At 36.1% G+C, this 26,432-nt stretch overlaps 2 protein-coding genes across 2 annotated transcripts; both read left to right on the forward strand.

Annotated features, from left to right (window-relative positions):
* The first annotated feature begins 175 nt into the window (after window positions 1–175).
* On the forward strand, window positions 176–13,610 carry LOC128211807 (protein roadkill-like). Its single transcript, XM_052916879.1, has 3 exons — window positions 176–585; window positions 6,851–7,028; window positions 11,731–13,610. The coding sequence occupies exons 1-3, from the start codon at window positions 298–300 to the stop codon at window positions 12,141–12,143; spliced, it is 879 nt and encodes a 292-aa protein (XP_052772839.1). The 5' UTR covers window positions 176–297; the 3' UTR covers window positions 12,144–13,610.
* A 3,888-nt stretch (window positions 13,611–17,498) lies between these two features.
* Window positions 17,499–20,446, forward strand: LOC128211813 (serine protease inhibitor dipetalogastin-like). Its single transcript, XM_052916887.1, has 4 exons — window positions 17,499–17,658; window positions 19,065–19,149; window positions 19,390–19,542; window positions 20,256–20,446. The coding sequence occupies exons 1-4, from the start codon at window positions 17,616–17,618 to the stop codon at window positions 20,296–20,298; spliced, it is 324 nt and encodes a 107-aa protein (XP_052772847.1). The 5' UTR covers window positions 17,499–17,615; the 3' UTR covers window positions 20,299–20,446.
* The last annotated feature ends 5,986 nt before the right edge of the window (window positions 20,447–26,432 follow it).

The raw sequence follows: 26,432 nt of genomic DNA on the forward strand, positions 1-26,432 counted from the left end.
CTGTTTATTTTCAAGCACTCAGTAAAGCACCCCAGAACGCATAGACGCTCAAACCTACAGTGAATAGAGGGCAAGGTAAGCCCCTGGTATTTAACTTGTTTTCCTTTCATATCAAATGTCCCTATCTATTGTTTTCAGTCTTTCTGCAGAGCGCCACAAACAATAGAATTGAATGGATCGATAGTCGATCAAAACTTACAATAAAAATGATATTCGGAAGGACATATACTTAAAAGCAAGTATTAAATATAATAGCCAATATTTACTGAAAGGATCTTTTAAATTGTAAAATAAAATATGGCGTCGCGGATGCCGACGATGACGCCGAGGACGGGAACCCAGGCGACCAACAGAAGCCGAACTCGCTCTAATTTACCAAACAACACCGAGGTTAAACCAAAGATTGGTAACCTTGGCAGTGTCTCCGACCGGACGTCGACATCGACTAGCACGGATATGACGCTATCAGTAAGAGGTGACGTCACAGCACGCAGTGACGATATTGAATTTCAACAACAGCAAAGACCGGAGCCGACAGACCTTCCATTCTTCAAACAGGACCCCTTCTCCGACGTCGTGCTGCAGGTATCGATCAAAATTGTTTTATGGGGGTGGAGGGGAGGGGGAGTGGGTGTGTGTGGGGGGGGAGGGGCGGGGGGTTACAACAGAGCCATGCATTTTATTGTCTAGTTATTAGTTATGTGTAGTTATTACCATTGCTCATTGAAGTATAGATAGATAAACTAATACCATTGTTCTGTTGTAAAGAGTAGTGTTACTCCTTCTTCGCTGTATGAACTCGGATTATGTACTTACGAAAACTACGTTGATATAAATGGCTTTCCGGTTGTGAGAATTACTGACTTACAAATGTTCGAAAGATGAAGTTTAACAGCAAAATATATATAATGCAGACACCGTTGCATGGTGACAGACAGACATAATGACTGGTTCACTCAGCCATGTTTCCATGACAAACGGACTGTCTCGTGCGACAGAAAGCGTGAGGAAAAGGGAAGAAAAACAAAACTAATTAAATTATTTTCCAAAACATATTAAACCGACATAAGTAATAAACATTTAATAATGTGACTTTACTTCCTTGAAATAAATAAATCGCATTTAACAATTAGACGTTGAGCGGTGGTATTTATAATTTTGTACTCTAAATTATTTTATCTTCAATTTCTTCACAACGAGGATGGACGGACAGATATACATTTTGTAATTAAGAAGAGCTCTGGTAAAACCGGCCGAAACAAATCCATTTAGCAGATTTAAACTGCCGAATTTCCAATTAGTCATTAATTGGTTTTATAAAGTGAGTTACTTATAAGCTCGTGTTTCAGCACATGTTAGTATAGAGGCATTTAGCGCTCAACACTAAAAAAAGGTTTAGAGGATAAGTAACCTAGGGTCGTAACCATTAGGGTTCCGCCCTTCCCCAAGAATCCATTTTCATTTTGTTTAAATTGTTTGCAAGGGCTGGTCCGAAATAATGCATTTTGGGCGAATTTTGTTACTTTTAAATAAAAATTAAAACGTAAACTTGAACGATTTTAAAGTTTTTTTCTTGTATACGTGCTATAAAAGAAGAAATTTACATTTATGTCTTAGTAAAGCAGTTAACATCGACTTATAAATCTCTTTTTGTCAACAAATTAAATGCGTCCATTGTTTATCCTTATTTTTGTTAGTGTACTATATATAACACGTATATAAGAAGAGTCATTTTGAATGAAAACCTCAAAACTCACGGTCAATCTTTACTTGAAATAGTGTTTACTTAAGTTGTTGACTGTCTAAACTCTTCATCTGACATGCTTGATTCTGTCCATATTCGAAGTGTCTTTTAAGAGTCTGGAGTTCATTAAATATGAAATAAAATGTTTTTTTGAAATTATGTGATTAAAGATAAATTGAAGAAAGAATGGAGAGAAAGTGGGGGGGGGGAGTCTTGGAGATGAAGGGGAGGGAAAGAAGAAAAGGGGTAAAGAGGGGAGATAAAGACGAGAGAATGGGGGAGAAATGGAGAAAGGGTGGAAAGGAGATGGAAAAGAAAGTGATGAGAGATAAAGAGGGAAAAAGGTAAGGTGAGAGAAGAGAAAAAGAGGAGATAGAAAGAGGGGAAATAGAGTCTTGGAGATGAAGGGGAGGGAAAGAAGAAAGGGGGTAAAGAGGGGAGAAAAAGAGGAGAGAATGGGGGGAAGGGGGAGAGGTTGGAAAATAGAAGGGAAATAAAGAGATGAGAGAGAGAGAGAGGAGAGAAAAAGAGGGGGGAAAGGGGGAGAAAGAGGAGGGAAGAAAGAATGGGGAGCGGAGAGAAAGAGGGGAGAGATAAAGAGGGAAAAAAGAGAGTGTGAGAGAAGAGAAAATGAAGGGGAGAGAAAGAGGGGAAATAGAGAAGGAGGAAGGAAGAAATATGCAGAAACGAGAAGGGGGAGAAACAGAGAAGATAAAGAAGTGGAGAGAAAAAGGGGAAAAGAAAAGGGGAGAGAGAACAGTTAGAGGGGGAGATAAATAGTAGATAAAGGAATGAGAAAATCAGGGTGAAAGAAGAGGGAAAGGGGAGAAAGAAGGGGAAAGAGAGAGGAGAAGGGAGAGAAAAGAGAAAGGAGAAGGGAAAGAAGAGGAGGGGGGGGGGAGGGGGGAAAGATTGGGGTAAAGAGGAGAAGAAAGGCGTAGAGGAGGGAAGAAAGATATTGTTTGAGGAATGGGAGAGATCCAGGCGAAAATGTGAAGTGACAGGGGAAGAAGGGTGAGGAAGGAGTTAAGATGCGGAAGTTGAGAGGTAGAAAGTACATAAGGTTTTGTGATTTAAGATGAAAAGAGGGGAGGGTGTGTAATGGAAAGATAAAGTGTGAGGAAGGGAGGCAAAGATCAATCAAAGAGTAATCAAGATATGATAGATCTCGAAACATGTGCGACCACATACACATGTCCGATGGTGGCTCCAAGAGCCAGTGGGAAAGACAGAAGAGAGGAGACAGATCTCGTACCATGCACGACCACACGTACGAGCGGTGGCTCTGAGAGCCAGGCTCGAGAACCAGCACCGCTAGTTCCCGTACAAATTCACCCAAGATTTTAAACCCTGGGATTTTATAACAATACAAACATTGCCGTATACTGTGCGACATTGAAGCACCACGCCGTCGTATACAGTATGCGGCAGACATATCACTGCATTTAAGTCGCGTAACGGTGCACCATTTGAAATACTTAAACACCGTATGAAAATGTTTGTATAGAAATGTTTTAAGTTTATATTAATTCGAAATTTGAAGCCAAAATTGTGAATGTTATTTCACGTCATATCTAGCAGGCTTAAGCACATAACTAGTTGTGTAAAACCATTCCTGTATACAATCCTACCATGCGAAAGGTTACCTGGCTCGCTGAGCCTGAATTTCGTGATGATCTAGCCTTGCAAGATTTCGGTGGCAACCCTGGAGAAGCACGGCTTCCTCGTTATCACAGATGAATCATGGTTACCTCATTATCGTAGGTGAATCATGGCTTCCTCGTTATCGTAGGTGAATCATGGCTTCCTCGTTATCGTAGGTGAATCATGGCTTCCTCATTATCGTAGGTGAATCATGGCTTCCTCACGGCTTCTGCGCTATCGTAGGTGAATAATGGCTTTTTCGTTATAGTAGGTGAATCAAGGCTTCCTCGCTATCGCAGATGAATCATGGCTTCCTCAAAATCGATTGTGAAGCACGGCTTCCTCGATATTGCAGGTGATCATGGCTTCCTCGTTATCGCAGGTGAATCATGGCTACCTCATTATCGTAGGTGAATCATGGCTTCCTCGTAATCGTAGGCGAATCACGGCTTCTGCGCTATCGTAGGTGAATCACGGCTTCCTCGTTATCGCAGGTGAATAATGGCTTTTTCGTTATAGTAGGTGAATCAAAGCTTCCTCGCTATCGCAGATGAATCATGGCTTCCTCAAAATCGTTTGTGAATCATGGCTTACTCAAAATCGCTTGTGAATCATGGCTTCCTCAAAATCGCTTGTGAATCACGACCACCATAATCGTTTGTAAATCATGGCTTCCTCGCGATCGTAGGTGAATCACGGCTTCTGCTTTATCGTAGGTGAATCACGGCTTCTGCTTTATCGTAGGTGAATCACGGCTTCCTCAGCTTTCTCGTTATTGTAGGTGAATCACGTCTGGAGAAGCACTTCTACCGCGCTATCTTAGGTGATTCACGGCTTCCGTGGTATCGTAGGTGAAACATGGCTCCCTCATTATCGTATCGCATTATCGAATCATGTCTTTTGCAGTATCTTAGGTGAATCACCGCTACCTTGTTACAATAGATGAATCACGTTATATAAGGTGAATCACGGCTTCATCGTTATGTAAGGTGTATCGAGGCTTCTTCGTTACCGTTGGTGAATCACGGCTTACGCGTTATCGTAGGTGAAGAGCGACTTACGCGTTTTTATGGGTGAATATTTTTTGTTTTTTTGGGAATCTGGGCCCTTCTTCCGCGTGTTTTAGTGCACATACATGTATTAGGAAAACAATCGACGCCTTTTAATCGTTATTAAAGTGTGCCATAGATTTACTCAAATTGGGATGAACCTGGGTTCTTAAAATCACCAGAATGAACCAGTAAGCATTTTCTTAAATGTGCTGATCTATCTAAAAAAACTTGCGATCTGCACCCGGAATACAGTAACAATACCTTTGATTGACCATGTCACGGTATCAGATGAGAATTACACGACAGAGAACGGTAGAAAATCGTTGTTTTGAAGAATAAAATGCATTGAGTGAGTCGGTAAGCCTATGAAAACGTGCGTTGTTTTCACAAGATATTTTAATACGGCCATGCTTTTCATCTTAAACAAGCCTCTTCGGAAATTAGCAATAATTTATTGCTCTTCATTCGGTGCACAAGGTCGTTTCTATTTTTTTTTCGTTTTTACACACAGAAAACAATTGTTATACTCACCGAATCGACAACGAACCAGGATACCTGGACGCACCGGACATTACTTCCCTTGTTATTACAAACGATACTAAATAAGGTTTCAAAAACAGAATGCATCGAGCCGGGATTCCCGGTGTTTGCAGGTAAGACCAACTACACAATAGAGACATGTTATTGAAGAAGGTCTTATGAAATATATACACAAATTTAAACAAGTCGTTATTTTGGGAGGGTTTGTAAGTTTTTAATCAAAAGTATTTACATCCACCGCATTTGTGTAAGACAGTGACATCGCTTGTTAAAATGAACTCAACGAGAATTTACCTGAAAGAAAAGTTGACATTTACTCGACTTTTACCACAAAACAAAAAATACGTAGTTACCGGAAGTAACATTAGCGACATCGATTTTGGAGAACCACTATCGATTGTCGCCGACATAGCATTGTCAGCGACGATTTATCGATTGTACTCAATAATTGTTTCATCACTACCCCTTATAAAATAACGTTCAAAATAGTAGGCGAACTCATACACTTTTTTATTTCATTATCTAAGACTTATACTGACTCAAATGATTTCAAATAGCACTAGTCACTTGGTGATTTTCAACAACAACATAACGTCTTTAACCATGTTAAGACGGAAATTGACAATACGTCGGTTGGACATAATAACGTGTCACTTAGACATAATAGCATAAGATGTCACAACATAAGACAATTGTGGCGTATTATAGGAAACGAGTCCTTAACAAGTATTTTTCTTGTTTGGTCAGGATATGTATCTTAAATGGTAGTTTCATGAGTCACGAACCATCTTCTGTCACAAGAAATGTTTTATACGCTTTATATGGATTGCATTAATAATTACCGCTACTTATTACTTCATGATTATATCATTTCAGCTTCGTTACATTTGACAAACGTCCCATGTTTAATGTTTTTACAATGCATGTTTTTTGGACGTAAAATGATAATATAATTATATGATTTGCACTATGGTACGACCGTTTTTTATACAAAGCGGCGATACACCAAATGAAGATAAACACACAATTAATATCATCATTAAAAACTAGTTGTTTGTTTCAGTATAATATCATAACATACCTTTTGTTTCTGATATTGTATCATAATATATCTAACCGAGTGAGCACTAAACGCGTGACCACTGGCACCGGATTTTCAAACTCAAACATTTTTTTTACAAAATCAAAAAAATATTATAATTGCTTACTAAAAATTATAATACCGAATATGTAAAAAAATATTGAATTTTTTTTTTTTTCAAATTTGCACTTTGTACTGTATAATAATTATACTAACGTTAGTAAACGTTAAAAAATGTTTGAGTTTGAAAATCCGGTGCCAGTGCGCGTGACGTCTGGCACTCTTTCTCTGTTATGTTGAAAATGCCGCGCCTGAAATGTTGAAATTAAGTAATTGTAAGCTTTAGTTTTGGTCTTCTATACAATAAAGTCGGGAGTCCGGGCACTACAGTAACCAGCGCCGTACTAGCGGGCTTCTTCGAAACTATAAATTTGGCGATTGTATGAGGCGTTATGAAGTTTTGTTTCGATTGCTCTTCTAAATGATTTATTGAAAATCTGTCCGGCAATGTCATTGGCGGAGGCATGTCCCTGTACACTAACTGCCACTAATTTAATAGTGAAAAAAGGTTTTACCCAAAATATGTATTTGAAATGTTAAAATGAGTATTATTGAATACATAGATCTACTATAATACGTTGAATAACATTTATAACTGCAAACTCAGCGTTCAATGGCCACAGATATGAGCTAAGGGGTATGTAAAAATATATTACAATACGCAATAGCCCGAATATCTATCAACATAATAGCGTATGCATATATTCACATGAACCTATTATCCCCCAGGTTGGTGGTAAGAAGCTGTTCACTTGCCGGGCCCTGCTGGCCTATCACTCCCCCGTTATGGCCAAGATCCTGGGATCCAGCTCCAAGAACCGTGACCTCGACCTTCCCGAGAAGGAATTTGAGGACGTCGTAGAGCTGCTGGCATTTATTGACCCCAGAGTCGATTACATTATTACAGGTACTTCTATATGACATTGTAATGTTTCACCCTAATACATTTACGTACCTAGGGGTACAGCTATTTGTATTGCATGTGAGCACTCCCGGTCGATTACTGAATCTCTTGTACTGGATTTTGACATTTTAATTATATGCACTCGGGTCGACTATTTAGCTTCTTGTACTGGCTTGTTGCACAGCATTTCGACAACTTAAGTATGTGTTCAGGTTTATATGATTTCAATTTAAGCACATTTAGTTTCGGGAACTGGTTTATGGCATTGCATTTTTGGGTCGATCACAAGACGACGTGTATAAGTTAGTGGCATTGCAGTTTAAGCCCGTTGGGTCGACTACTAAATGACGTATATTTTTTCGTGGCACTGCAGGTTTAGCCTCTTGGGTCGACTACTGAATGACGTGTATTTGTTAGCGGCATTGCAGTTTAAGCCCGTTGGATCGACTACATAATAACGTGTACAAGTTTGTGGCATTGCATTTTAAGCCCATTAGGTGGACTACCTAAATGACGTGTATTAGTTTGTGGCATTGCAGTTTTAGCCCATTGGGTGTACGACTTAATTACGTGTACTAGTTTATGGCATTGCAGTTTCAGCCCATTGGGTGGACTACTTAATGACGTGTACAAGTTTGTGACATTGCAGTTTCAGCCCATTGGGTGGACTACTAAATGACGTGTACTTGTTTATGGCATTGCAGTTTTAGCCCATTGGGGCGACTACTAAATGACGTGTACTAGTTTGTGGCATTGCAGTTTTTAGCACCTCGGGTCGACCACTGAATGACGTGTACTAGTTTGTGGCATTGCAGTTTTTAGCACCTCGGGTCGACCACTGAATGACGTACACTAGTTTTTGGCATTGCAGTTTTTAGCCCCTCTGGTCGACAATAAATGGCACGTACTAGTTCGAGGCCTTGTGCTTTACCCAATGAGACCGACTTTAAATTTCGGATACAGTGTTTTAATTCACTAACATCTTGAGTCTGAAATTGACAAGAGTTGAATTCCGTTTACGAACAGTCGCAAGTCGGAGTTAGACTGAGTTAGATCAGTCAAAATTGCAAATGTTAATTACAGCCGAAATCCGTTGGCTCGATATCGCTTGACTCGATTTCTTTGTTGGCTCGAACATGATTTTAAGAACCGATTTGTTGTTTTTCTATGTAAGCATTCCCGATTAGCTCGATATTCGCGAAGCTCGAAGTATTTTGGCCGGTCCCAAACCAACGGGTTTCAACTGTATATAATTATGTGTCCTTCCATTCGAGTATTGTTCTATAATTTAAAAAAAACCCACAACAGTAATGTACTGTAAATATTTGTTCTCACATTTCGAAATTTCATACTCTGAATCTACGTTTCGAGTCAGTCTTGAGACTGTTCGTAAACATGTATGCCATTGTAATTTTATTCCTGCGAATCGACTACTTGCATTTTAATCCCACAGAGTCGACTACTTAATTACGCGTACTGGTGTGGTGATTGAGTTTGATTCGGGCAAGGCCCATTCGGCGAACGAGCCAATCAGATTGTTAGTCAAGTTTTTGGACCATAGTACACAGACATAATGTAACCCTTGTTAGATATACATGTAACGTGCGCAAGTGTATAGCACTGTCACTTAACGTCCTTCCCGGAATATGATCAGTAGTTTTAGTGGTGCGGCGGGGAATCGAACATGCGACTCCTCTATTTACAGTTAAGTGTGTTACCACTAGACCATCGACCCGCCACTGGTCTGGTGTGTTGCACTGCATTTAAAGTACTTCGGATCAACAAAGTCATTACGGATACTGAATAATGTTGCTTTTATTGACCCCTAGTAAATGTAAGGTTTAAATGACGTGTTTACATTCTAAACAGTAATGTTGAGGTGGTGATTCCATTACAAATCAAAACACTGATAGTGCTGAACGGCTTGAGCGATGATTCCTTCTATAAGATATTCAAAATTATTAATATGAATGACAGAATGGCACCTACCACCACCGCCGCCACCACCACCACCACCACCACCACCACCACACCCACCACCAACACCACCACAACCACCATAATCACTACCACATTGAAAATAAACATCTTAAGGTGTTTTTTTAATGACATTATCAATACAAAGCGATTCAATAAGTTAGAAATGATCTATTGTAAAAGCATATCGGACAGAAACGGACAGCATAGCAAAGTAGTAGTTTTCAGATTCAACCATGCATTTGTAGTAGAGTGTTATTCGGTTATGCTTACCAACTTCAATTTCTAGACAATGTCAGCACAACTGTAGTGTAGAAAATATTGTTTCTGTTCTGAATCATCAATTGACATATTTGACCAATAATCCGTCGAAATAAAGATTAGAATCATTAAAATGTTCACATAAACATAAGACATCCATACGCCAAGATGGAATTTTTTTTAAGCTTGCAAAAATACGTAGCCGTGCAAAGAAAAATAGCCAAGCTCACTAAAGAAGTTTGAGTATTTATAAACGCCAATACATGTTTGCAAAATCTGAGGTATATATTAATGAATTATGATTTAGGACACAATTATGTTCTTCAATTTAACATGCAATACTCCTGGGTTACATGTTGTAGTTTATCCGTTTAGCTAATTTCACTGTAAGAGCAGTACATAAGGGCGAAAATCGCGTTGAATTAATTAACCATTGCATATCGTAGTTCCCTATCCTGTTGTTTCTTATTTATAGAATTATTATGCAATATAGTTCAAATGAGTTCAAAACCAGAACTGGCAAGAATTTTCTAGTTAAAAGGAGATTTCTCTATCACAGTCGTGTTTTGTAAGCATGTTTACTGTAAATATACGCAAACTATATTTTAACAAAACACTTTTCCAGGTTTGTGTCACAAACTGATTTTTTTTATTGAGATCTGGTTCTTTTGAGTATGATTTTCAATTACACATGGACTCAGTTGAATTTCGTAGTCTAGATCTACTACAAAAGTATTGAGCTAAAGCTCAAGCCTAAAAACAACACTTTGAAACATCATATGAACTTCATTATGTGGTAGTCCGCTGGAGACATATACTGCAAGATAAGTTTTTATTCTACAAAGAAAAAACTTTCTCCCACCTCAGATAAGTAGATCCATTCATTTAACCATGCTAGAAATTCTTATCTTGCCCACGGGCGAAGATAAAATGCCCGGATGGAACTTCTTTTAATGGTCACCACAGTGTTATTACCTCCCATGTTGAAGACTGTCGTCTGTAGCGCATCATGGAAACCTTGTCTTGTGGCAATATTTAGAACGCTAGTTAATTATTTCTCGCGTCAAATGTCACCAGAAAACAGTTTTCACGCACCTTTCAAGAAATAATTCTTCACTTTTCTTAGAACTATTTAAAGATGGATCAGACCATTTACATACTCTGGATCACTGCGCGGATATCCATGACAACCACGAATTATCGCATATCCGTACGCAATTATTTTCACTAAGCACAAACGAGTTCCAGCAAAAAAATACATTTTTACTTAATTTTGTTTAACTGAGAAAAAGCATCTATCATAGCCGCTCGTGTAAGATAGGTTCATCCCGACCCTCGCGTAGGGTGTTTTGCGGAAACTAGGTAAACCTCGTTTCCGCAAAACACCCTACACTCGGGTCGGAATGAACCTATCTTACACTCTCGGCCATGGAAGATACTTATAATCTAGTATAATGTTGTTTTTTTTCGTCAACCACCAAATACAAAACCAATCTTTCCTTGAAAGTTTATTGATAGCCATGCAAATGGTTTTATTTTACAGATATTATGTCAAACGATGATAAATGGCAATACTATAAAAGCCACAAGATTAATTTTTTTTGATATTAATTATCAATCCTCCGTTTATATTCTTTAGCATTAATAGATATTTTTCCCAGTTTTATGGTGAAAATCTGTCAAACCCTGTCCCAGTAAAAATATTTCTTAATACTTAAATATTTTAGATTGAGGGTTGTGTATAGATATTAAACATAATTGAGGAAATAGGTTCATATTTACCAATCGTATCAGGAAACATTACGGAGATGAAAGAACTGGGAGCTATAAAACAATATTGCGCAAAACGCTATACCATTTATCATAAGAACTGCACCACATGTGAGCTATTTGTGAACAATCAGCATCTGTTAGATGGGATAAACATGCACCGTTTATAAAATTCAATCCATTGGCAATATATATCGTCACAACCACCACCTTCATTCAGACAAAGTTTGTTTGGAGCAAAACCAAAACTAAAGGGGAGATAACTTTGCCAGAACATGTAGAAGTTGTTTATTTCTGTGCTATATACTGGTTTACATTTTTATCCATAATTTCTGCACTATGAACCACATGACCTTGCTATTTATAAATATTCAAAGTGTATTCAACTCCTTCAGATAGTTGAAGCAGTTTACCAGTTTTGCTTTGGTTGAACATTTGGAAGAAATTCAAACAACAAGGGATATTATTTACGATAAAATACTTAATTTTATCATGAACTATATTTTCACTGCAGTCGGCAATTGCCTTGTTACCGTATGCTGAAGAATACGATATCCGAATTTACGATATAATACTTAATTTTATCATGGACTATTTTTTCAGAGCAGTCGGCAATTGCCTTGTTACTGCTTGTGGAAGAATACGATATCCGATTTTACGATATAATACTTAATTCTATTATGGACTCTATTTTCAGAGCAGTCGGCAATTGCCTTGTTACCGCTCGCGGAAGAATACGATATCAGCAGTCTGAAGCTTCTGTGCGAGCAGACGATAATTCAATCCTTCCGGAACATGAAGAAGGGAAAGAAACCTGGCTCCCTGCCTGTGGAAATCAGTCTAGAATACCTGCATTTGGCAGATAAATACGATTTTCCGGGACTCCGCAATCTTGTTACAGACGAGTTTGTAAACAACGAAGATTCTAACGCCACTAAGATGTTACTTGAGTCTAGCCTTATTTCGGAGAATGTAAAACTGACAGTTCTTGATAAGAAGGTGGAGAAAGTCCACTTTGAACTAGACAAAGAGAGAAGGGAGCGAACGGCTATCGAAACCAAGCTTGGGGACTACGGGAATAGGAGGTTCAGGCGTCCTCTTCAGGACTAGAACTACAGTTATGTTCAATCAAACCCCGTTGGCTCGAACTCAAAGGGAATGGCGAAAATACCTCGAGCCTTGGGGAAATTCTCAACTTCATTAGAAAGAAATCGATCTTTTACATATAGTGCGACCCAATGAGGAAATCGAGCCAAGCGATATCGAGCTAACGGGCTTTGCCTGTGTCTGTGTATTGTATATCAAAGAAGGTGCAGAATTTATGTTGATATGACAATATGCATCCGTATGTAACAGTATTATGTAAGCTCATACCAAATTGTTATTATGTTTAGTGTCAACCCCTAGTTCGAAAACCTATCAAGCTATCCTGATAAAACAAGGGTCCCCCCCCCACAAAAAAAACAACAAAAACATACAATAACACAAAACAAACCAAAAAAAAACACAATATAAACAAAACAACAACAAACAAAAATACGAGTGACATCCTATGTAGAATATAGACACCAGAACTTTCTTAGTCCATTCTAGACCATTTTCAATTGTTAGATAGATTTCCACTGAAAAATGAGTTCAAATAAAACGTATTTAAGTGTGTTGATCATGGGAATCACACATAATGCATCATATTCTGACATCGAAAGCCGAGATTACAAGTATAAAGTATGAAGCGTGTTGTTTACACTTGCGTCCTTTAGTCGGAACTATGGTAAAAATACGCAGAACATAAAAACGATTTGGTATGCCCTTAGCCATTTCAATGCAATGCATAACATTTGTATTGATTTCCTCATCACTATTAAGATGAATATCATTCTTAATATCCACATTCAAATGGAATAAAAACAAACTTTGTTCTGATTTCGCACCATTCATTTGTGCATAGAAAACACTCATTCGGAACTCCTCGGCCATTTTTTATCGAAAACAACCTCAGATGTTTTTGGACGGTTTACATGCTCAAAAAGCGGTACGTTTAAGTCCGCTGCAAGTAGATCGCGTAGTAATCTTATTTACCAGTTAAACTTTATGACTAAACTCTTGGGAATCTTAAATATATTTGCAATATTACACTTCACTGGCAACCAATTAAACCTAAATAAATAAATACAACTATAAAACACTACATTTTGTAATGATAATATTCAAAATTTTACAAACTACTTCTACTTCCGAGGTTGTTTTCGATAAAAATGGCCGAGGAGCTCCGAATGATAAAACACTAGGAGCAGCAGTTACTTCCCATTGCTGCTCGCCAAGGGAGATCACTGCGTAGGTGATTATACAAACAAATGTACACACGTCTGGGACCACACTCAATGACGTCTTGAGTCTGAATTTGAGACTCAGGCTCAAAATGCGATTTTTTAAATGTCATAAGTCGTTTATTATTGTCTTGTTCTAGACATAAAATGAGTAAATAATAATTGTTTTATATTGTATTTGTGACACATATGGTCAGCTGTATCAGTATTGTGCTTTAAAGAAAGATTATAGAATAAAATGTAGATTGGCTGTTTTGAATCTTTCAAACTCAAGACATTAGCGAATACGGAACCTTGCCCCATGATTCCGAAAGGTTTCAAGTCTGTGTCTAGACTCAAACTCAGAAGCAATATCTGAGCATAAATCAGGATTTGTTACAAGGTTCCGGCCGTCAGTACTTTAGTTTTGTAACTCCTAATGATTTTTTTGATACATGTTTTTTCGCAATAGAAAAAAACGCATTTTACAAACTACGAACGAGTTTAATATGGTCACTGAATAAAATACGTTCGACATGCTCCTTTTTAAAATTCCCTTCAAATAAGGCTTAAAGTGCCATTCTCATAGTTTTATGAAAAGGACTGGTATTCAATGTTGGTATTGATTGGATCTAAGAACGATTTAGCTAATCGGATTACTTGTTACAAATAACTGACCATTAGAGTGAATGAAGTCAATGATGTATGACAAATAAGATTACCTTTAGATTAAAATTGAATACCAGCTCAGATCTTCTCATTTTTAATCACGTATAAACGCCCAATTTTATAGACAGAAATTAAAAATATTAAGGCTGGTAGAAAAAAAGATTTTTTCTTTCAGAAATTTCAAGCCTTACACCCGTTTGCCAATTTCTATGAAATGTAGTCGAAAGCTTCTGATGTTGTTGGCATGAATTAACTTTATTAAAATGATTCTGTTGCAGTAAAGGATATGGTCACCAGAGCTGAAAGCTTCATATACTTTTTAGAAACTCTTGTAGTCAAAAACTGCGGGCCTTACCTTAGACATATTTGAGTTATCACATAAATTGTTTTGCAACAATGTATAATGTCATAATCCATAAAATACATACGTCAATGTTTTTTTTGAAACGTATTAAAACGAAAGCAGTGATTATGCTGTTCCCATCCAGGCCCTAGGTATTTAGAATAAAGGATCAGATTGGGGCGGAATGGTCAAGCATCATGCTTGGCCCTCTAGTTAGTTAATTCAAATTTACAATGGGTAATGTAAGTGCGTAACTACTGTATTCATAAACATTATAACGGCAGGCTTCCATTAACAATTTGAAACTGAGAGTATGTACTGCTGTCCATCAATTTTTGAAGTTTTCCACTGAAAAATGAGTTCAAATAAAACGTATTTAAGTGTGTTGATCATGGGAATCACACATAATGCATCATATTCTGACATCGAAAGCCGAGATTACAAGTATAAAGTATGAAGCGTGTTGTTTACACTTGCGTCCTTTAGTCGGAACTATGGTAAAAATACGCTAAACATAGAAACGATTTGGTATGCCCTTAGCCATTTCAATGCGATGCATAACATTTGTATTGATTTCCTCATCACTATTAAGATGAATATTATTCTTAATATCCACATTCAAATGGAATAAAAACAAACTTTGTTCTGATTTCGCACCATTCATTTGTGCATAGAAAACACTCATTTGGAACTCCTCGGCCATTTTTATCGAAAACAACCTCAGATGTTTTTGGACGGTTTACATACTCAAAAAGCGGTACGTGTAAGTCCGCTGCAAGTAGATCGCGTAGTAATCTTATTTACCAGTTAAACTTTCTGACTAAACTCTTGGGAATCTTAAATATATTTGTAATATTACACTTCACTGGCAACCAATTAAACCTAAATAAATAAATACAACTATAAAACACTACATTTTGTAATGATAATATTCAAAATTTTACAAACTACTTCTACTTCCAAGGTTGTTTTCGATAAAAATGGCCGAGGAGCTCCGAATGATAAAACACTAGGAGCAGCAGTTACTTCCCATTGCTGCTCGCCAAGGGAGATCACTGCGTAGGTGATTATACAAACAAATGTACACACGTCTGGGACCACACTCAATGGCGTCTTGAGTCTGAATTTGAGACTCAGGCTCAAAATGCGATTTTTTAAATGTCATAAGTCGTTTATTTTTGTCTTGTTCTAGACATAAAATGAGTAAATAATAATTGTTTTATATTGTATTTGTGACACATATGGTCAGCTGTATCAGTATTGTGCTTTAAAGAAAGATTATAGAATAAAATGTAGATTGGCTGTTTTGAATCTTTCAAACTCAAGACATTAGCGAATACGGAACCTTGCCCCATGATTCCGAAAGGTTTCAAGTCTGTGTCTAGACTCAAACTCAGAAGCAATATCTGAGCATAAATCAGGATTTGTTACAAGGTTCCGGCCGTCAGTACTTTAGTTTTGTAACTCCTAATGATTTTTTTGATACATGTTTTTTCGCAATAGAAAAAAACGCATTTTACAAACTACGAACGAGTTTAATATGGTCACTGAATAAAATACGTTCGACATGCTCCTTTTTAAAATTCCCTTCAAATAAGGCTTAAAGTGCCATTCTCATAGTTTTATGAAAAGGACTGGTATTCAATGTTGGTATTAATTGGATCTAAGAACGAGTTAGCTAATCGGATTACTTGTTACAAATAACTGACCATTAGAGTGAATGAAGTCAATGATGTATGACTTATAAGATTACCTTTAGATTAAAATTGAATATCAGTCCAGATCTTCTCATTTTTAATCACGTATAAACGCCCAATTTTATAGACAGAAATTAAAAATATTAAGGCTGGTAGAAAAAAAAAGAATTTTTCTTTTAGAAATTTCAAGCCTTACACCCTTTTGCCAATTTCTATGAAATGTAGTCGAAAGCTTCTGATGTTGTTGGCATGAATTAACTTTATTAAAATGATTCTGTTGCAGTAAAGGATATGGTCACCAGAGCTGAAAGCTTCATATACTTTTTAGAAACTCTTGTAGTCAAAAACTGCGGGCCTTACCTTAAACATATTTGAGTTATCACATAAATTGTTTTGCAACAATGTATAATGTCATACTCCATAAACTACATACGTCAATGTTTTTTTGAAACGTATTAAAACGAAAGCAGTGATTATGCTGTTCCCATCCAGGCCCTAGAGCTTAGGTATTTAGAATGAAGGATCAGATTGGGGCGGAATGGTCAAGCATCATGCTTGGCCCTCTAGTTAGTTAATTCAAAGTTACAATGGGTAATGTAAGTGCGTAACTACTGTATTCATAAACATTATAACGGCAGGCTTCCATTAACAATTTGAAACTGGGAGTATGTACTTCTGTCCATCAATTTTTGAAGTTTTTCACTGAAATGTGGAAGTTTAAGTCTCCCTAATACAATATCTTTTTCCACTCTTTTTCAACCAGTATGTTAAAAATCAAGTTATATGCACTTTTAACTTGCCAAATTCAAAGACTTTTATGATAATAATTCATTTTTCTTAAAGACTGATTGAAATGGTGAAATGGTATAAGTAATACTGAAACCAATTTTGATATTTTTAACTTCCATGCTTTCTAGTTTGAAAGTTTTCTTAATAATTATGGAAGTTTTTGCTCTTCCAATGAGTCAATTTTGGAAGTTTTCACACATTTCTTGAGAGTAATATACTTCCAAACTTCCTTTAATGGAAGCCCAACATTATTAATGTACATTGACTTGACTGCATTAGATTAATGGGAAAGAGCCTGTAAAACTATATATTTGCAACAACAAATGACGGATGTTACATGTCAGTTAAATAACACTTCATACTGTCAAATATTAATAAGCTGCACTAATTATAAGTAAAAGATTAATTAATAATGTTTATAAAATACGCTATATGCTAATTTAAGAAATTTGTCTGAAAAACTGTAAAGTTCACTGACATTATAGCCGGTATTTTGCTGACTCGCTGCAGTAAATGCTAAAATTTTAGCGGGATGAACATATAAAGTTTTATTGACATATGAATAAAAACAAAAAAATTGACAAATTATGCAATATGCTAATTAGAGGTTTAAGATGACATATTCGTCATGAACATAAATGACAGACTACTTAAAGGCCTGCGGGGAGATGCTAGAGCGTATTCCATCTGCAGTTGCACTCGTGTTAGGCAGAATCCAAGTGGCTTGGCTTATCATACTTTGTCTGTGATTTTTCTGGGTATCGTATAATCAGAGAAAATGAAAGTTGTAATTTTATTAGCAGTTTGCGTCGCGGCAGCAGGTATGTTGTTTATATTGTGTGAATTTCCAAATTAAGTATACGAGTACAATAATGATTTGTGTATTTAATTAAAATTTCCAATTTAAATCTTAATTAATTACAAGGCAATTAGCAACATTTCTTCAGCAAGCATCAACCACAGTTGATTTTTTAAAATATATTTCTAATTGAATAGCTAGAACATTATTTAATATGTTAATTTAAAAACAACAATTTAAAATTGAACAAAGAAAGAAACAATTCCTATCGATAGCCAACCTGGGACCGTGTGATCGGTATACCATTTTGTTACTGCTGGGGTTTATTTTCAAACGTCCTAAGATTGAGTTTGTGACTCAGAAAAGCTTAATTTCATTTTTTTAAATATACTTTTTGAAGAAAAGATAAAACAATTTTGTTAAAATTTGTTATGTTATCGATAATTTCAACTATTTAATAATTCAGTGTTCTGAGTGAGTCTGACACCTAGATTCAAGATGTTAGTGAATACGGACAATGAACCACAGAGGCATATGAAGTGTTATATAACCCAATAAATACAATGTTTATAATTATATCGGAATTTGACAACATTGCTGCCATAGTTGGTACACGTAATGCCATAACGTATTTTGATACCTTCCATTATGAAACGTAGAGCGAAGAGGTATCTGGCGATGCATTGTACTGGTTTTATATTGTATAATATTATATTACATTGTTTTTTGTACATACGCTGTTTACACCGTAGAGCGAAGGGGTATCTCCCACTGTATTGTATTGTTTTGTATTGTACTCAACTCAACTCAATTTTCTTTTATTATATCACAGTTTACATTTAAGTAAAAGCATGTGAAAACGCAATATAAATATATATATGTTAACACAGGTATAAAGAGGTGGGTTAATGGCGGCTTCACAACATGTTTCGAGTTTATCATTATACAAAACAAATATAATTAGTAAGAGGAATGTGTTTAGTTTAAATAGTGTTATTTATATGACAAAACAAATTCACTTATTTGAATTAGGATACAATATATTCGATACGGTAATGAGATAACAAATGAAAATCTATGAAACACATGATCAGATTGTATTGTATTGTATTGTATTGTATTGTATTGTATTGTATTGTATTGTATTGTATTGTATTGCAAACAGTCCGCTAATACATTGTTAAGAAGCGCAGTGGAGAGAACATTTGGTAACTGACGAAGACTTGCAGTGAAAGACGTCAACAGGCCCATGCTCAAATAATATTGTTGTAACAGATTTGAAGATGTACATGTATATATATTTTTGTCCATACATTTTGTTTATCAGGCTATCAGGTAGTTATGCGTGATAAAAAACGTTGGAGGGGCATAATTTTACCTTTATTTGAAAATGTATAAAAAGCCTTACACTCGGTCTTGTATTTTCAGCTGGAAGTTATTGTAGCTGCAACAGCAACGACGTCGTATGTACCTACGACAACGAGACAAAGGGCAAGTGTGAGATGGAGTGCGAGTAAGACAGATTTTTTTTATATATCTATATTAAAGGAACTAGACACCAGATGGAAAAAACTCAAAGAAAATGCTTAACATACCAAGCAAAACAAACAAGTATTAATGACACATGTTTTCGACATTGAGAGACCAATCTATACACAAATTATTAGTATACTTTCGTTTTGATATTTGTCGCATAATACATATGCATGCTAACAGCCCGTGAATACAATTAGGGTCGTCTTTTTCACTCCAGCGGGAAAGAGCACCTGATTAACTGCGAAGGGCCATGTCCTTGCAACGATCAACAACATCTAATTATCACACCATGCGGCTGTGACAACTCCTTGAAACCAGTGTGCACCACGATAGGAAACAACTACCAGAACAAGTGCCAGGCCGAATGCAAGTACGTGCTGTATATCTACCCTGTTTTAAAATCATAAATGAGAAATATGAATAAAGGAATATGCTGATTAGTTCCAATGAGGTGCAACTTTTTTAAGATTTAAATGTGAAGGATGGTGTTAAAAAATACTCAACACTATTGATATAACTGTTTTACAACATTGCTTTCATAACTTGCCTGTATACAAATGCTAAAAATGATGCAATTTGGGTTGCTTAATGTTAACAATGTAGAAACATACAGATAAATTAAAGATGCACTTTACTCCCAAATAAGACTTTCCATAATTGATTTAATTGTTTTAATATACCAGAAGGATGAATAAATGTCGATAAAATGCTTCGAATGAAGGAAACCGAGTTTAATTTGAAAGAAATGTGCAGAAATCACAGTATTTCTACCGTATGAGGCGATAGAAGATCACAGTTAATCTTTTAGCACTCACCAATCATTTAATATTTTTGCGTTTTCAGCTAAATACACGGTTACAATCTTTTTATCAGTAATTAATATTTTCGACAAATACAATATTTAGTAAGTAGTTAAGGGTTTATCGGTCAAATTGATCTTTGTTATACATGTGTTATGTATTGATTTTGAATAAGAGTGTCACTTTGAACGTTTTGACACTCCCTTGATTATATCTATCACAATATACAATACTAATAAAATAATATATATTTTTTTATCAAATCCATTTCCTTTCTTTCCAGCGGAGAAGTAGTTTACTACGACAGCTACTGTGTGAAGAACTAAGAACGTGGCCTCGAGGACGCCGGGTCTCAAATGGAAAGATCAATGTAAACGAGTGCTTGTGTAAACGCTCTACACACATGACTAAACCCTTATTGTGAACGAAATATTTACCTTTATTTTAAGAAAATTAATAAAATCTATAAACGAATATGTTTTTTTCTTTATTCAACGTAAACCAAATTAAAAGCAAGCCTTTGTGAAGTAAACCGTCAGCGACAAAGGCAGTCAATTGTATAAAACGTTGATAAGTTGTCCTCAGGTTACCTTTTGGCAAGTAGACTCGTTAAAATATTTCAGTTATTATTGGATAAATATTGACCAATCAATACACATTTGGATAACTTTTACCAAACCAAAAACTTACACAGTTCTATACAAATGGCTACTGAGGTACACGTTAAGTCACTAGCGGATACTCTCCTTCGTACGTAAGTCTATCAAGAACAAAAGGTCGTATGCCTAGGGTCATAGATAGCCGGATGTAGAAATTGATTTTGAATATATATTTTATACATATATATTTTATACATATACAAATGATTTTGCACCGTATCTGACTGATAATGCCGCCAAGGTCTTGGATGGGAGCGACACTAGCCTGACGACCATACTTTGAACATAGTTGGCATAAGTATTGAAAAGATTGTGAAAACAGTAATGGGTTATACAATTATATTTACACCTCTATGGAGGCTATTCGTTGCCAAAAGTCCAGACGTGTATGTGTGTATTTTATGTTTGTAACATTGATGATTTACCAATTTACATTTTACAAACGCCAACTCATCGGTTGTATGTTTACATTTCACACTGTACATTTTCATTTTTCATTGTGCCGATTGCAGTTTTATTCTCGTTGCATATATTCAACAGAAGGTTCAGTCGTGTTTATAGAGTCGTTTATGGTAAACACTTGTGATTCTGTGAAAGTCACATGCCGATGTTTACGTTGCGGTTTGTAGAAGACAGATTTCAGTTCGTAGTTCTACAAAGAACATTGTATGGTGGTGACTTTTCATTCGCAGTTGAACATGTTTACGAGATGTATTCAATTTTATTTAATGATAGCTCCGCCTTAACCATGTCTTAACTCCTCCTTACGTCTTTCGGAAATTTCCGCTATCACTCGGCTCTATTTAAACCAATTATGGATACTTTGGAACATGGACATTGCGAACCTTATTATGGACATTACGAATCATCTATATTATGACACTATGGACTATGATTTGGAAACAGGATGGATTATAAATTATTTCATGTCGAATAAAATAATATATGATATTACAACATGTTTTTGTCTATATAATAGTAATAAATACGCACATATGACATGAAATGAGATGTATGCAAAATGATACTTGACTCAAACACAACAAAATGTAAGTCATTAGCATTAAATTATACTTTAAGAATGAAAAGTCCCATTGTCTTATTTTTCTTTTAAAGCTGCATTCTCACAGATTGATCGTGTTGACAACTATTTTTATTTTTTGTTTTGGAATGAGCCAATTTTTGCGTAAATGTCTGGATACCAGTGGTATAAGACTGCTGACAAAAGATCAGATACAGTTTTTCAGTTTTACGTTCGCAAATTGATGTTTGATGGCTAAAAGTGATACTACAGTAACGTTTTAAGAAAAATGAAAAATGTCGGCAGTTTTCCAAACAATTTAGATCTGTTTTATTGTGAGTAATCTTATTATTTGTATAGAAAGCATTGCTGCCAAAATTAGCCGAGTCTGGGACAAAAAAAAGGTTGTCAAAACTGTCAATCTGTGAGAGTGCAACTTTAAATTACTATAAACACTATTTTAAATTCTACCATTAGAGGACACTTTCATGCCTTTTTGCAATGTTTAAGATTGCAAGTAATATTAGATAATTTAAAATTTACGAAGAAACAAGAGCTGTCACAGTATGTGACGAATGCCCCCGAAAGTGACATTGACCTATGAACAAGGTCAGTAGATGAAAAGTTAAAGATCAAACAAATACATATGGTAAGTTATTTTAAATTGCCTCTGAACATAAATTGCCGCGACACGTCGTCTTGGTATGTCGAACACATGTGGCAAGTTATTTTAAAATCTGTCCATACAAGGGAAAGTTACGGCCCGGTCACGACAATCTATACTCTATGTCCTTATATGCAGCATTCCATTGTAAATAAACACCTAAGTGTGACCATGACCTTAGAGGTAGGGACACGGTTCTTGCACGCGACACGTCGTCTTGGTATACCGAACACATGTGGCAAGTTATTTTAAAATCTGTCCATACAAGGGAAAGATACAGCCCTGACACGACAACCTATACTCTATGTCCTTATATGCAGCATTCCATTGTGAATAAACACTAAGTGTGACCTTGACCTAAGAGGTAGGGACACGGGTTTTGCACGCGACACGTCGTCTTGGTATGCCTTACACATGTGGCAAGTTATTTTAAAATCTGTCCATACAAGGGAAAGTTACGGCCCGGACACGAGTTATTGAGCCGGACACACGGACGGACGGACGGACGGACGGACGGTGCGATTTTAATATGCCCACCTTCGGAGGCATAAAAAATCTAAATTTTCATTAAGTTGAAATTATTCGCCAAGATGCCCCCAGAGGTTTATTACCTGGTAGCTGGAACTGTATGGATAAATACACTAAGATTACAACTTCATATAACTCTTACATTATACTGTAACGAATATTATTTTATAAGTAATTAATAAAGTATTTTAATGATGAAGTCAATTTATTGCTAATAAACAATTATTACTTGCTGCTACCTTTTATACCGCACCCACACGCAACAGTCAGGGCTTTTTTCACATTTAGGTGAAGCGGCCCTAGCCCTTTTGGAGGGGAAAAATCGCGCGTTTGTTTTTCTAATCAAAGACTCACGATATCTATTTTTTCATGTTCTTGAAATCCCCCACTTGATTGTTATGGTTCACAGTGGCAGATCCCATAATTCATAACTGGGGGACACAAGTGGGTTGGAGGGCTGTTCTTTCATCCACATGGATATTTTGTTTCAATGATGTATTGAAATTACACGTTTACACCATACATGCTTATTAAGATAGTAAATGTATAACATCAGACAAAACTAGGTGGATATCATTATGATGTCCATCAAAAGTTTCGTGGGTTTGCTGGAGCAGGTTTTGAACAGGGACTTGCGTTAGAGGGGCGTTACTTAGGGGCACAACTTTTTGGACATGATCCCTCGAGTGGGCATGACATAAATATGTTTAAAATGTGGGAAGTGGGGTTGAGGGGTACTCCCCCTAGAATATTTTGAATAGTTTTAGTCTGAATTGGTGCATTATGGCGTAATTAAGTACTTTTTTCTGAGAAATATTGACAAAAAAATTAACCTTTAAGTTTACTTGCGGGCCAACTGGGGGGGGGACACAGGCCCTACAACCCCCCCCCCCCCCCCCACACACACACACTGAACGACCCGCCCATGGTCCACTTGTAAATAAAATAAATGAACAATTTTTGCTTGCTTGTTTATATAAGTAAAAAAAAAACTGACAGTGGCAGTATAAATCTGGGTCCGTGAGCCCAGCTCATATACACCCAACTGCAATTGACTAAATAATATGGTGATTTATAACCCATTTAGGAACATTGATCGTGAAAATGAAATAAAAGATGAAGTTATTTTTAGTTTTTATTGTGAAATAAAGAGAGAGTACTCGGGACTTACAACCGGGAATTTACAGGAAGGAGGCGAAGATGTTATCTCCCTTGCTTGATTTGACGGAAATAAAGGAAAGAAAATCCAATTCGTTAGCTCCGCCCATTCACCTTCGTTTCTTTCGGTGACATTCAACATATAAGGTATAGGCAAAATCGTCTATCCTTGTAATTCTGAACTTGTCACTTCACTTTTGTAAACTTGGACTTGTTGGACTGCAAATGTTCATTTTACGAATGCGAGTGTCGACTGTAGGATTGCAGTTTTACATATGCATGATTCGGCTTTCTAAATTACATCATCATATTGTTAAAGGCAAGTTATACGATCTATGTTTTAGTGAGTTTATACAGGGTAGATCTGGCAAATATACATTTTGACTACTATAATGACAAATGACAAATCAAAACGGAAAAACTGACGAATAGAAACAACAAATAGCAAGTCTACATTGACAAATGTAAGAGATATTTAATACGATTAAGAAGCACATTGTGGGAATTACACGTCTGGACTTTTGGCAACGAATAGCCTCCATACACCTCAACGTCCATTCCTTAAATGAACTGCATTTCGGCAATTGCGTTTATCAATCAATGAACGCAACATCTTTTGATATGTTCGGATCGCAATATTCATCGCATAACAATATACATGAAAACTATTGATCTTGTCATTGTTTGTATTGTGTCAGAAGGTCCTGTAAAATATAAATCAACACTTTAGAAAGTGTTCATTTATTATATTTCAAATGTATTGTTGCCATAAGTGTTACAATTTAACGTTGAAAAAATGTTTCCGGTTACAGTCGGGACGTTCTATTTCTGTTTCTTCGGACTCCATACACTTTAACCAGCCCGATTGCGTTCATACCCCGATAACGACACCAACCCCGCAATTAATTCCTTAAATATACACACTAAGAATGCCTCTAAAACTTGTTTAACCCATTGAATAATAAACCTGAAATGTTCCAAATTATAAAACAAAATAGTTATGAAATGTACAAACTGCAATTGACTTGAAACGCTTGGACGGACAAACATTTTCGCGAAAAAAATATTCAACTATAAAAGGACGGATTACGAGAAATCCAACTTGTTTTATCTCATGTTTGTCTTGTTTATTGTTTCAAAGTAGTTGATTGGATCGAATTATTATAATACAAAACATAGTAAAATGCGTACCACACCGTATACATTCAACAATCATTAAATGTATATGTATGAACATTCAGTGAACATTGCATAAAAGAAGGAACAGGATGGATCCGATGAACACCATTATATTTCCATTTTTTTATTAAGGCGTTGGTTTTCTACACATCATAGCCCGGTTAGCCAAATTTCTTCGAACGGTAATAACAAACGCCTGCCTGGATTTTTTTCAAATCAAGTGTAGTTCATAGGATGGGTTATCGATAAAATAATTTGTAGAATTAAAAAAAAACGGCAACAGACAACGGTTTTTAAGCCGAGCGGCATAATCGAATTTAGAGGCATGTCAAACACCAAACACAGTTAAGAATAATAAAACCAGCCAACAATGTAAAACAGTACTTAATGCGTAAGACAAAACAGATTATACTGATATAGATGTCAAAAGCTGTAAGACATGCAAATATGTAATGGCAAAACCTCAGAGCGTTTAATCATGATGGAACAACTAACAATGAAACATTCCTACAATTCCTTCATCGGTACAAATATTGTTGGACATAAACACAACTTAGATGTTATTAATCAACACTTTACTGACATATCTGTAAATATCTGATATTCAGACGACGTTCGACGAAAACCATTTTTTTTCAAAAATAGGGACTTAAAATAAAAAAAATTAAAAATTAAAAATGATGCAAATGCTATAGACTACATCACGACGAAACAGGTACTCTATTGACAAGTTTAACATGTCAAAGGCTTCAGGGTCCTAATATCCTGAAACATTGTGATGATTGTATGGCTATAAAACTTACGTCAAACTTACGTCTATAATTAGTAAAAGCCTATAATACACATATTCAAATCTTGATTTTGGGTAAATTATCCGTGTCAAACAGTGTTTATAAGGATAACTGCAGACAGGCTTGATATATTTGTTTTCACAACGGTTACTTCTATACAGTATAATGTAGGTGTCCTCTTTCTTGATTTTCGCAAAGCGTTTGATTTAGTAGATCACCAATATGAATTGAAATAACACAATATCTGAGATAATTTCTCTAACATTATAGAATCGTACTTCAAAGATAGACACAACATTGTTAAATTTGGCGATGCTCCTTCTTCACGAAGATGTATTAAGTCTGAATTGTTCAGGGGTCCCCTCTTGGGACCATCCTTTTTGTTATATATGTTAATGACATTTTTTATGAAATATATTATTCCTTCATTGTACTGTATTCCGCTGCTGCTACACTTTAT

The sequence above is a fragment of the Mya arenaria genome, chromosome 12, assembly GCF_026914265.1.
Source record: "Mya arenaria isolate MELC-2E11 chromosome 12, ASM2691426v1".
NCBI lineage: Eukaryota > Metazoa > Mollusca > Bivalvia > Myida > Myidae > Mya > Mya arenaria.

Bases quoted from the DNA above. Each gene is read 5' to 3' on its own strand.
- LOC128211807 (XM_052916879.1), top strand. From the start codon at position 298: ATGGCGTCGCGGATGCCGACGATGACGCCGAGGACGGGAACCCAGGCG. The intron at 586-6,850 runs GTATCGATCAAA...ATTATCCCCCAG, and splicing joins TCTCCGACGTCGTGCTGCAG to GTTGGTGGTAAGAAGCTGTT. The intron at 7,029-11,730 runs GTACTTCTATAT...CTCTATTTTCAG, and splicing joins AGTCGATTACATTATTACAG to AGCAGTCGGCAATTGCCTTG.
- LOC128211813 (XM_052916887.1), top strand. From the start codon at position 17,616: ATGAAAGTTGTAATTTTATTAGCAGTTTGCGTCGCGGCAGCAG. The intron at 17,659-19,064 runs GTATGTTGTTTA...TTGTATTTTCAG, and splicing joins AGTTTGCGTCGCGGCAGCAG to CTGGAAGTTATTGTAGCTGC. The intron at 19,150-19,389 runs GTAAGACAGATT...TTTTCACTCCAG, and splicing joins AAGTGTGAGATGGAGTGCGA to CGGGAAAGAGCACCTGATTA.